A 13057-nucleotide genomic window follows, 5' to 3' on the forward strand; every position below is an offset into this window, starting at 1 on the left:
ACAGCACCCCTTGGGGCAGCCTTGGTGAGCACACTTTCCACATGTTGCTGTAGCTGATAGCCAGTGGCTTCCCTTCTCTCGGCCTCAGTTTCCCCCTTTGTAAAAGGAGGGCACTGGGTCTGTGACAAGTAAGATTCCCTTACCAGGAGAAGAGGGCAGGTCTGGGGGGAGTCTGTGGCTCCCTTGAACTCAGGGCAGTGAAGGGTGAGGAGCGAGACGGAGGAGGTGTGACGACGGTCTGTTTCGACAGGAGAGCATGGAGCTGGTGCACAACAAATCGAAGCCTGTGGCTGTCACTGGGATGGCTTTCCCCACAGGAGACGTCAACAACTTCGTGGTGGGCAGCGAGGAGGGGACGATCTACACAGCCTGCCGCCACGGAAGGTGACTTTCTCTTTGTCGGTCATTGCAATAATTGAGTGTTCTGAGGCAGAGCCGGCTGCGGGCACCCGGTCTCTAGAAGGTCTTTCTGAGGCATTTCGGAAAAGGAGAACGGAGCCAAATTAGGTGGGGCTAGGGAGCCACTTGGCTCTCAAGATCCTCCTTGGACTGGCATGCAAATGCCAATGTGACATCATGTGCCTGGGCTGGTTTTCACCAGTAAGTTCCAGGCCTGTGGAAACCTAAGGCGTCTGGGAAGATGTCTGGGAAATGTGGGTGAGGAAGGGTGGAGGAGCCCAGCACAGCGGACCCCTGCTGCGTGCAGCTGCGTGCAGGGGTGGGGAAGCTGCAGAGGCCTCAGTGAACGAGAACTTGGCCACCGGGAGTGAGGCCAGCTAAGCTGCCACACTGGCCTTGGGGCTGGGGCTTCCCACACACAGGCATCCTCCCCACCTCTGGTTGGTGATTAAGTGAGAATGGAGATGGAGTGGAAGCCCTGGAGGCCAGCACCTCGCATGGCTCACAGCCCCTCGAGGGGCTCGGGTTCCGGGTCCTTCTCCCCTCGTCTCTGTGGGCCTCCTCTCGGCCCCCTGGGTGCCAGCGCTGCTGGGAGGGGCTGGGCAGAGAGCAGTCACAGGCACCCCGCGGTGAGTCACCAGGTCACGGGAGGAGGACTCCGGGAATCCGGCCTCCGGGGCAGGTAGTGAGGATGCAGGCCGCTGCACTCACTGTTCCGTGCTCTGTCTCCCTCAGAACTTCCAAGGAGGATCGTCTGGTGATAAATTTTCTAACCCAAACCTTCAATGGGAAAGGGAAGGGAAGGAGACAAGCATTTATTAAGTGCTGGCCTATGCTAAGCTAAGCACTTTACAAATCCGATCTCCTTTGATCTTCATGGCAACCTTGGGAGAGGGGTGTCATTATCATCCCCGGTTTACATATGGGGAAACTGAGGCAGGCTGAGGTGAAGGGTTGCACAGCTAGTCAGCGGCTGAGGCTAGATTTGAACACAGGGCTTCCTGACTCCATACTCAGCTCTCTGCACTAGCGCCTAGCCTGCGGCACCAGGTAGGATTTGCCCCATTGCCCTAATAGTCTGGGGCTGAGTCTGTACAGAGCTCCCACAAAGGAGATATTAGGCCGAGAGTCGGGCATCAGAAACAGCACCCAGACCCCTGGGACCTCGTGCCTGTGGGCCCATGAGAGCTGAGCCACTCGGAACCAAATGGCCAGGAATGGACCACAGAATGGTCAGAGTCTCCAAGCTAACCTGGGCTTTGAAAAAAGAAGGTCCTCCTAAGGAATGAACACTTGTTTATTTTTCCAGAATGTTTGCTAAATCTGGGCTGGAAGTGAGGAAAAGAAGGAAAAAGGAGGGAGAGAAGAAAGCAGCAGGGGGGAGGGGCTCCAGACAGCCCTTGTTAAACTCATCCCAGCTCCCACCTCCCCACGGGCAGCCTTTCCAGCCCTGGCAAATACTGGGCTGCCTAGGGAGGGATCCGTTCTGCCCTTTTTAAGTGAGCCTCCGTTGGGGCTCTGGCACGGTGCCTTTTCACCTACAGTGGGGAAGGTGCAAATCCCCCTCCATAAATTAAATGAGCTCCTGATCCTGTTTCCTATAAATCTTTTAAGGCCTGGAAGGAGCAAAGCTCGTTTCTCCAGGGGGGGATTCTTCCTCTGAGATCAATTCCTCATGTTCATTAAACAGAATGGAAGTGATGCTGGGCTGAGCCGCTGTTCCCACGTCCTGGCACTGTCTGGGCATGGCCTCCATGCCCACCTGGATACCCACCCGCAGCCCTCTGAATAGTGACATAGGAATGAAATGTTCCAAGGCCTGGCAGATCTGCCACGTTCAGGACGATCGACACACCAAGTTTTGAGATGCCTTATTCTTGGCATTGTTCTGAGGCTCCTTCTAATTACATATGATGGCAGGAGAGGAGACGGCTGGAGTCGATGCCAGAGTGCCTGGAGCTCTGTCAATAGGTGGCATTTAATTAGTGCTTGGCCAGCCTCCAAATGAACTCATTCTCTTTAAGAGGAAAAGGCTGCTGTTTTTCTTTTCTTCCTTCCTGCCTTCCTTCCTTCCTCTCTCTTCCCTCCCTTCTTCCTCCCTCCCTCTTTTCCTTCCTCCCTCCCTCCCTCCTTCTTTTCCTCCTTCCCTCCCTTCCTCCCAATCTTTCTTCCTCCCTCCCTCCCTTCCTCCCAATCTTTCTTCCTCTCTCCCTTCTTCCTCCTTCCCTCCCTTCCATCCTCTCTTTCTTCCTCTTTCCCTTTCTTCCTTCTTCCATGCTCCAGGCCCCTTCACTAAACAGCACCCACTGTTCCCTCCCTATGCCACTCTGTGTCCAGACCTCATTCCTAGATCTTGCCCAGCTTGGAGGGGAGGAAGCAGGTGTTTTGACCTACAGGGAAGGGGTCAGCTTGGAAGGAGAGACACAAGTCTCACCTGCAAAGGAAATCTGAGTTTTAATGACATCTGCTGAGTTTGTGTCCTGTGGTCTCCCTGCAGCAAGGCTGGCATTGGGGAGGTCTTCGAAGGACACCAAGGACCGGTGACCGGAATCAACTGCCACATGGCTGTGGGCCCCATCGACTTTTCCCACCTCTTCGTCACCTCGTCGTTCGACTGGACAGTCAAGCTGTGGAGCACTAAGGTAAGAATTCCCAGACTGAAACTTTGCTGTGCTGCCGAGGAAAACCAGGCAAATCAGGCTCTCTTTGCTCTACCTGGTAGCATCCCAGACACGTGGGAGGCCACGTGTGTGTCAACGGGGGCAACAGACGCAACTGGCTGTTCCTAGGCAAGATCCGTTCCATGGCTCTTAATTGCCAAGTATTCCCTTCACAGGGTGCCACTCAGTTGGTCCACAAATATTTATTAAGCCCCTACTAAGTGCCAGGCCCTGAGCTAAGCCCTCTAGATAGAAAGGCAGACCCCCCAGAGGAGGAGGAGGAGGAGGCGTTCAGTCCAGTGGGGAAGACGGTGGTACAATCAAGCTCTAGACAGGATAAATGGGGGAGCAGTCATTGGAGGGAAGACACTAGAATTAAGCAGGCCTGGGGAAGACTTTCTGGAGAACATGCCAGGAGGGGACATGAGAAGGGAGAACCTCCCAGGCCCGGGGGATGGCCAGAGAGCATGCCTGGAGGTGAGAGATGGAGGGTCCTGTTCATGGGACAGCCCGGAGGCCGGGGCACTGGGCCCAAGAAGACATGGGGGCAGGGAGTGAGGTGTGAGAATCGGGGAAAGGGAGGATGAAGGCTGCTTGAGTCACAGGGGCTGACTGAGCAGGGACAGGCGTGGTCAATCCTGTGTTTTAGGAAAATCAGTTCAGTGGCTGAATGGAGGATGGACTGGAGTGGGGAGAGGCCTGAGACAGGCAGACCCCCAGCAGCTACTTCAACAGGCCAGGCATAGGGAATGAGGGCATGCACTGGGGTTGGGGCTGTGTCAGAGGAGAGAAGGGGGCGTATTCAGGAGGTGTGACAAAGGTGAAGTGAACAGGCCTTGGCACCATCTTGGATCTGGAGGGTGAGAGAGAGCTTGAGGAGTCCAGGCTGATTCCTAGGTTGTGAGCCTTCAGGACAGGTTATGATGGTCTCAACAGTGATGGGGAAGTTCAGAAGAGGAGAGAGTTTGGGAGGGAAGATGATGCATTCTGTTCTGGCCACGTTGAGTATAAAATGTCTGTGGGACATCCTGTCCAACAGCAGAGAGATTGAGCTGGCTAAGTAGACTGAAGAGGTGTTGGTCAATGGAGAGATGGTGGTGAATCCCTGGGAGCTGATGCGGTCACCCAGTGAAACAGTGCAAAGGAAGAGGAGAGGGTGCAGCACCCAGCCCTTGGCTCTGTTTGCCTTTAGGGGCAATGACCAGAATGAAGATCTAGCAAGCTGACCAGTCAGCGAGGTAGGAGAGATGGCGTCCCAAAAGCCTAGGCAGAAGAGCTGATTGAAGACATCACTGAGAGGCATCCTAAAGTGGGAGAGGATGTCTAGGGACTGGGAAGGAAAGGGAACATGCGTTCTTAAGCACCTACTATGTGCCAGGCACCGTGCTAAGCTTTACAAATATCTTCTCCTTGATCCTCCCAACAACTCCTCACTGGAGCCCCTTGGACAGAGGTCAGAGACATTCCCTTTGTTAGGGGTGTTGGCGGGAAGTCTTGGTCAGTCCTGGGCTAGACCAGGCCAAAGGTTTCCAGCCTGTCTCAGCCCCCAGGACTCACTGGGTTTCCCTGAGGCTGCCCATATGCCTTGCTCAGTATGAAAGGGAATCTCTAGAGCCGGCCATGCAAGTCTATATAAGAAATAGAAGAGATAAGCTAATGGCAGTAGGATGCTATAGCTCTTTGCCAATGTTGCCAGGCCCCCTTGGGAAGCCTCTTACAACCCTGGGGCATCTGGATGAGGTTGGGAAGCCCTGGCCCTGATAGTCACTGGAGTCCCTTGGGACTCCATGCTGTGATGCTGCCTGCTGGCCCTTTCTGACTGCCCCTTGCTGCTCCCTCATTCACAGCAGTGAAGTTGCATGAAGGTTAAGGGAGACCTTTGATCAAGGAGCTGCTGCCCTGTTTGGGGACGCAGGTGAACAGAAGAATTCAGTTGTGGCCTCTGCTTCTGTTTTCAGTGTATCCCACCCAATCTTGTCTCCCTAAAGAGAATTTTCACACCACAATGGGGAGATCACAACTTCTGCTTAGAAAAACAGTAGGTGCTTAATAAATGCACGATGCCTTCCCCATTCTTCTGGACTTTGCCAGGCCACTATGGAAGGGCCCCAGCCCCAGTCTTGCTCCTTGTTGCTGCTTCAGACCCTCTTAGTCCTTCCTGATCCCATGGTCGCAATGGTTTCCCAGGTCTTACTCATTCTCATCGGCCTCGGAGCCTCTTCAAGGTCAGGTTACGTTTCTGGAACCCTGTGCCCCACCCTGTGGATTACCACAATCAGACCCAGCACAGACCAAAGCTGACACCTCCCTTCTTAACATTCTCCCGCTCCGATTCCTAACTGCTGCCCAGTGACAGACTCATGCAGCTGGGCAGAGACTAGAGACATCTGCCCCAGTTTGATAGAGGAAGAAACTGAGTCCAGAAAAAGGGGCCAGGCAGGGCTGGAGTGAGCTCACTACGGGCTTCCCCTGCGTCTGTCTGTGCAATGCTCAGCACGTGGAGAGGGCCCCCGCTAAGAGGGGAAGGGGTCAGAGGGGGCATCAAGGCATCCCACTCCTAACCTCGAGTGTCACGGGAGCCGCAGAGCCCGAACCAAATGGGGTCCGCCATTAAAAAAGAGGGGAGCTTTTTATTGATCTAATTTTAGGGACGGGAATGGCCATGGTGTTGTGTTTCCAGACTGGGAATCGGCCACACTGGGGTTCAAATGGCGCTTCCAACGCCGTCTGCCTTGCGACGCTGGGCAGGTCCCTTAAGCTGTAAAACGGGGACAGTGAGAGCGCTGCAGCTGTCCAGGGGGAGTGGTAGATGGACCCTCAGGGGTCAAGCAGCCCATCCCGTATCCTGGAGGGACTCCCTAACACAGCCTTCCCAACGAGTGTTTATTCAGCCTCAGGCCGAAGACCTCCACGGGGGTTGAGGGTGGGGAACGACCCCCTTCTGAGGCAGCGCCTGCCCCTCGGGGGGGGGGGGTCTTCTTCCTGAAGTCCATTCGCGGCAGCCGCATCATGGCCCCACCCATGAGAGCCTGAGAGAGCCCGTGTTTAGATCAGCAAAGGCATAGATTCTTTTGTTCATTGTCCAGGCTTGGGAAGGTGGTGGAGAAGATGTCAGTATTGCCGATCAAACGTTCAAGCGTGTTCTCGCACATTTTTTCTTCTGGAGGGCCAGTTGTTCAATATTTAACAGCACGCCCCTGCCCTGTCCCTCTTGGACCAAACGGAACAGGTTACTTCCTCTTTCAGGGGAGCTCTGCCTTCATCTTCCTTCCGTGGCTCTACTTGGTGTCCTGCCCCCCTTCCCCCCTCCCCGGCTGCACTCAGCCATCACCCCAGATCTAACCGCTGTGCAAACGGACTCGGCGCTGAAGGCCTGGGGGCCGGGAGGGCGGGGCATTAAGCTTCTCCCCAGACCTGTCTTGATTGAGAGCTCGGAGCCCTCCGGGTCACCACACGTTCCCGAAGTGGCTCTGCTCTGTGTCACTGGTGTAGCTGCCCTTTGATGGGCGCCTCTTTCAGCTTCTTTGGGTGTATCGTCTCCTCCCCCTCACCCCCCCCATTCGATTATAAGCTCCTAGAGCTCAGAGACTGTCTTCCTTTTTCTTATTTATACCTCCAGAAATTAGCTCAGTATCTGACACATAGTAGGTGCTTAATAAATGTTTATTGAATTGAAATGTCCCCCTCAGTCTCCTCTTCTTCAGATTCAGTATCTCTGAGGTAAGTCAAGAAGTTATTAGCTGATCTGCTTTTGGGAGGGAAAGACAGAGGCAGAGAGACAGAGACAGAGAAAGAGACAGACATAAACATTGCAGAGAGGGAGGGAGAGAGGGAAAAAAGACAGAGAGTAGATGTCTAGATAACTGAAGTCACCCATCTTTGCCACATTTTGCCTCTTAGCTAGACTTGGGGTCACTTTCCTCCTCGTCTAGCTCCTTCTCCCATGACAAAATCCCTTCTGTGTCTCCCTCTGTTACCTTTCACCTGATCTTCACCATGCTCTGGGTCCTGGATTTCCTGATATGAGTATACTACCCCACCCCCTTTTCACGATCCTGCTCTTCGGGAATAAGGTGTGCCTCTGAGGACCACCCCCCAAGTCTCAGTGATAGCTGTGAGGGGATCCTCTTGCTTGTGGCATAAGCTATGGGCATTCACGTAGAGATCGTTGAGGGAAGGCTGCCAGCTCCTTTCTTGTTCTTTTGCCTTCCGCTTTCCCATCTACTCTCCATGGTTTCCTCTTGGGGGATACAATGTCTTCTCTGTCCTTTCTAGTTTCTGGTCGATTTCTAAGACACCTTCACACCAAGGCCTCCACATGCACCTTTTGGGGTAGACTCCTTCTGGGGCCAGGGATCCATCTCCATTATATTTTGAGCCATTGTCCAGAAGCCGAATCCTGCTTTCAGACCCCACCTTCTTAGCCACTTACTTCCCAACTCATTTTCTCTCCTGCACATCTTGCCTTTGACAGATGATGACTAGGAAACCATAGCTTGTGTCTCTGTGGGTTCCAGTTTAAGATGGGCATCTTCCATGGTGCCGTTTGTGCCCCCAGGGATCACTATGAGCAGGCAGCACTCGGTTGTTTTCAAGTCTTGGGATGTTCTCTTTTCTGTTTATAAACATGCCCTAGAAGACCACAGAGTTCCCTGTGGTAATCAGGTTGCCAAATAGCTGCTCCAGTTCCCAAGCAGGGGTCACTAAAAAGCACCATTGCTCTTCCAATGAGAAAGTTTCTTTGATGGAGACCTCAGATACCCCAGTGAAGGCGAAAGCTGGGCTGGACAGGCACGGTAGTGTTCTCCCTTCGCTCCATCTCTGAGGAAGGACTTTAGAGCATGGAAAGAAGGTTGCAGGACAGCATTGGCCCCACCTCTTTCTGCAGTGGGAGGGATCAGAAAAATTGAAGAGAGTCAGGAGTCTGTGTCCCAATGTGGCCACTGGGAAAGAGGCAAAGTAAGATTCTAGGAAATATTTCCAAGCCTGAAAAGGTTCTGATCCAATTTTAAACATTATTTTTAGAATATGGCAAGACCATCTTGAAGGCAAACTCGTGGCTGAATTAATGAGGAATCACTTAATTTGTGAAAACTCTTTTTAAGTGCCATCCTGTGGGCCACCTGCCCGAGCTCATCTTTGCTGCTTCAGCCTTTGAGAGCCTGGGGTCCCCTCCCCACAGCGATGAGAAGGATGCTCACAGAGGCATCGGATAAGCCAGACCCAGAGACAGGCATTTTGTATCTGCCTCCCCAGCTCCACCTCCAGCAGGGCTGGAGAGAGGGCAAGTACAGAGGGCAAGCACAGAGCAGGCAGCATCTGGCCTCCTCTGCAGCCACACCCTTCCCATGGACTCTGAGGCTCCCCTGGGGTCCAAGAGGGATGCTGCACACTGGGCCAGGAGAACAACAAAGGGACCTTTATAAAAATTACATTTTAGAGAGGTGCATGCTTTGATGAGAGGGAGCCCTGACCCAATTACCATAGGAACCCTGATTTCGAAGCCCGGAGCTCTGGGTTCAAGTCCAAACGTAAACATTTATTGTTGTGTTCTTCTCTCTGAGGAAACATTTCGTCATCTGTAAAATGTAGTGATTATTGCATTTACAAAAATGCACTCAATGTGGGTAGCAAATATGATAAATTAGAGATACTCATGCAGAGAGTTAAATTTGACTTCATATTTATCATTGAGATTTAGTGTGATGTTTCCGATGATTATAATAGGAAGAGGGTGCCACAGCACTCAGAGCACTGAGTCCGGAGTCAGAAAGACAAATTCAAATATGGCCTCAGATAACTTCCTAGCAGGGTGACCCTGGGCAAGTCATTTAGCTTTGGTCTGCCTTAGTTACCTCATCTGTAAAATAGGGATAATAATAAGCCCTACCTCTCAGGGTTAGAGAAATTAAATGAGATGGTATTTGTACAGCACTTTGCAAACCCGAAATTCTGTATAACTGCTTGCTATTATTAATATGACTCTAGAAGGGTATGCCACATTCCAAAGAAGCTGAATGTTTCTTTTGGAAATGAATGAAGGAGTTGAATACCATTCATATATCAGTAAGCTCTACTCATGGAGGGAAAATCCAAGAACCAGATAAAGAGATGGATAGATAGATAGACAGACAGACAGATAGATAGCAGCAGGCAGACAGATAGACAGATAGATGGGTAGATAGATAGATAGACAGACAGATAGATAGATAGATAGATAGATAGATAGATAGATAGATAGATGATAGATTCAGGGAGAGGGAGACAGAGGCAGAGACAAGGAGGGAGAGAGAGATGGAAAGAGGGAGGGATGGAGATAGGAGGGAGGGAAGAGGAGAAAGCGAAAAGGAGGGATGGAGAGAGAGGGAGAAAGGGAGAGAGGGGAGGAGAAAGAAAGGGGGAGAGAGGGTAGGAGAGAGAGAGAGAGAGAGAGAGAGAGAGAGAGAGAGAGAGAGAGAGAGAAGAGAGAGGGGCAGGCATGTTTGGGGTCCTCACAAAATGGAGGCTTGGGCACTTGCCACTCCGGAGGGCTGTCCTCAGGGCAGAGTAGGAGGTGAAATGCCATCACAATAGCCACCTTATTTACCTGCACAGGAAGGGGAAGTGCATGAAGACTGGAAAGGTATTGAAAGGATGACCTCTGCTCTACATAGATTTTTCCTGAGACTCTTTGGTGCTGAGCACTAGGGAAGGCATTCCAAAAGGAAACCTCCCCAAGTCACTAAGCAAACGTTCAGGAGCTGACCTTTGCCCAAGGCCGATAATGTCTGGGCAGAACGCCCCGACTGTTTCTTCCTTCGGGCACAGCACATATAGGCCCGGAGGATTCTTATCGCGTTTGAGTCTTGGGCCCAGAGCCAGGCTGCATCTCCCCTAAGGCATCAGATGTATCACTGAGGCATCAGGAGTGATTATCCAGTGCCATGACTCGAGTCCGCACCGGGGTGCTGCTCCACTAGATTATCGTTTGAGAATCATGTTAGACAGACGGAATTAAGAAGTTTTAGGAAGGGGTGTTCATTCACAAGGGGGTGCAGTCAGATCAGCACCCTCCCCCTAAGTCTGTGATGGCCTCCCACACAAACACGTACCCAAGTCCGGGCGAAGTTGGACTCGAGTTTATAGGACAGATGAGAAAGGTGCTTGTGGTTGGAAATTCGATTCTGCGCGGGATTCTCACTCATTAGGAGAAATTGGCCGACGGCCTGAAAACGATGCGACCCTTGGAGCACTCCGCCTTAGAATTAAGAAAGAGACGCTGCAGGATGGTGCGCATGGTCCAACACGCATAGATTTGGGAAGGGTTCAGCGGCAAGGGAGGAAGCAATGCGTAAACCGAGGTTTACGGGGGAAGTCAGCACAGGAATAATTGTAAAATTCTTAATAATGAAATTCTGATAACACAAAGAAATAATTCCTATTAAATGGAAAAGGGGAACTGTCTGCAGAGAACAATGAAGCTGCACAGGGAGCTTATCAACCCAGTTTGGCGATTAAAAGACAGGAGGAGTGGGGGGGCGGGGCTGAAGGATCTATCAAAAGGGCAGAGGACCCTACAAAAGGTGTCTGATGTGCCACAGCTCAGAGGTAAGCTCCTCCAGGGCAGGGACTCTTGCTAGCAACACCTGGTTTACTTCCTGGCCCATAATAAGTACTTAATAGTGCAAGACCGACACACCTGTGGAACAGGAAGGATGGCAGTGCCCTTGGCAGAAACAGAATTTTGGAGGTGAAATACATGTTGAGGGAAATCTAATGAGTACCATGCATTGACTCACTTGGCCCAGATGAATTACATGCTTGGTGCTGAGGGGACTGGCTGATGTTGTGGCCATCAGGGAGATCTGAGGGATTTCGGTGGAAAGGAGCGAGAGGCAAACATTGTCCCGATGTTCCAGAAAAGGACAAAAATGAAATATGCCATCTCTAGACCAGTGATGTTGACTTTGATCCTTGGGCAAACCTTAACAGGCACCATTAAAGGAGGGCTGCTGGCCATCCAGAAAAGGAAGAGGTGATTCCAAAAGAGCTGGCTCGCTTCTTCCAGGAGAGGTTATGCTCCTGTTACTCAATGGGGAGTCCCGGGGGCACTGCCCAGGTCACAGACTGACATTTTAGCTGGTTCTGAGACAGTCTGTCAGGCTGCTCTTGTGAACAAGGCAATTGGTATATACATGGGTTCAAGGAGAGTACAACTGGTTTGGAATAATCCAGATAAATGGGGAGGTAGGAGGTCCAAACCTACGATTCCCCCCACAGGGGACTCCAACTACCAATGTGGTCAGCATCTTCTCTGTGCCCTTTAGTGCCACAAAGTCAGCATGACAGAGAGGTGGAACTTGAACCCAGATCTTCCTGGCTCTAAGGCAGCTCTCTCTGCACTCAATCATGGCCCTGAACTTCTCAGTAACTCTGGAGGATTTTACAGATGAGGAAAATGAGAATGAAAGAAGTGACCAGCCCGTGTCACATGACTAGTGAATTGTCTGAATCCACACCTCTCTCCTGTCCACAAAAGTCTTTATTACCTCTTTGCTAAAATCCAGATAAACCACATGTAAGCATTCCCTCGACCTACCAGTTTAGTAACTCAGTCAGAAAAGGAAGTAAACCTGATTCATTCTTTTTAGAAACATTTTTATTTAAAGTTTTGAGTTCCAAATTCTATCCCTCCTTCCCTCCCTCTCTCCCCTCTCTGAGACAGTAAACAACCAGATATAGGTTATCCATGGGCAATTATGTAAAAGGTTGCCGTATGAGTCATTTTGTACAAGAAATCTCAAATAAAAGAAAAAATGAAAGAAAGAGAAAATAGCCTGCTCCGGTCTATATTCAAACAATATCAGTTCTTTCTCTGGAGGTGGGTAGCATTTTCCATCATGAGTCCTTTGGAACTGTCTCGGATCATTGTATTGCTGAGAAGAGCCAAGCCATTCATAACTGATCATTGTGCAATGCTGCTGTTACTCTGTACAATGTTTTCCTGGTTCTGCTCACTTCACTGTGCATCAGTTCATGTAAGTCCTTCCAGGTTTTTATGAAATCATCTTGCTTATCATTTCTTACAGCACAATAACATTCCGTTACAATCATATACCACAGCTTGTTCAACCATTCCCCAGTTGATCAGCATCCCCTCAATTTCCATTCTTAGCTACTACAGAAAGAGCTGCTATAAATATTTTGGCACAGATAGGTCCTCCTCCCTCCCTTTTTATGTCTTCGGTGGTATTGCTGGATTAAAAGGTATACATAGTTTTATAGCCCTTTGGGCATCGTTCCAAATTGCTCTCCAACATGGTTGGATCAGTTCACAACTCCACCAACAGTGAATTAGTGTCCCAGTTTTCCCACATCACCTCCAGCATTTATCATTTTCCTTTTTTTTTTTTTGTCAGATTACCCAGTCTTATAGGTGTGAGGTCATAACTGAGAGTTGTTTTAATTTGCATATTTTCTGACTGATAGTGATTTAGAGCATTTTTTCATACGACTTTGGGTAGTTGATAGCCTGATTCATTCTTTTTTTTTTTTTGGTGAGGAAGTTGGGGTTGCATGACTTGCCCACAGTCACACAGCTAGTGAGTGTTATGTGGATTTTTGAACTGAGGTCCTCTTGACTCCAGGGCCAGTGCTGTATCCACTGCACCCCTTACCTGCCCCAGCCCCATTCATTCTTGATAAAGCCCTAGAGACTCTCTGCTTCCCTTCCTAAACAACCACCTTTTTAATGAGCCATTCTAGAATTTTCCCAAGAGCCAAAGTCAAGTTCACTGGCTTAGAGTTTCTAGGCTCTGATGTCTTCCAACTTTTGAAGATTAGGACAAGAGTTTCCCTTTTCCAGTCTTTTGGAACCTCTCCTATCTTCCAGATATTACTGACAGTGGTTTATTGACCACAGCCACCAATTGCTTTAGTGCCCAAGGGTGTTGTTCATCTAGTCTAGGTGACTTGGGGCTCCCTCACTCTCTCCTTATCATGGGCACCAACTGCCTGTG

General features: G+C 50.5%; 1 protein-coding gene across 6 annotated transcripts in view; it reads left to right on the forward strand.

Annotated features, from left to right (window-relative positions):
• Window positions 1-13057, forward strand: part of DYNC1I1 (dynein cytoplasmic 1 intermediate chain 1) — a 193159-nt gene that overhangs the window by 147633 nt on the left and 32469 nt on the right. For all 6 annotated transcript variants that reach the window (XM_020999971.2, XM_020999975.2, XM_020999973.2 and 3 more), the window contains 2 exons: window positions 251-384; window positions 2897-3041. In XM_020999971.2, coding sequence (XP_020855630.1) covers window positions 251-384; window positions 2897-3041 — 279 coding nt within the window. The remainder of the gene's footprint in view (window positions 1-250; window positions 385-2896; window positions 3042-13057) is intronic.

This window comes from Phascolarctos cinereus, unplaced genomic scaffold, assembly GCF_003287225.1.
Source record: "Phascolarctos cinereus isolate Bilbo 61053 unplaced genomic scaffold, phaCin_HiC Scaffold_1;HRSCAF=81, whole genome shotgun sequence".
Lineage (NCBI taxonomy): Eukaryota > Metazoa > Chordata > Mammalia > Diprotodontia > Phascolarctidae > Phascolarctos > Phascolarctos cinereus.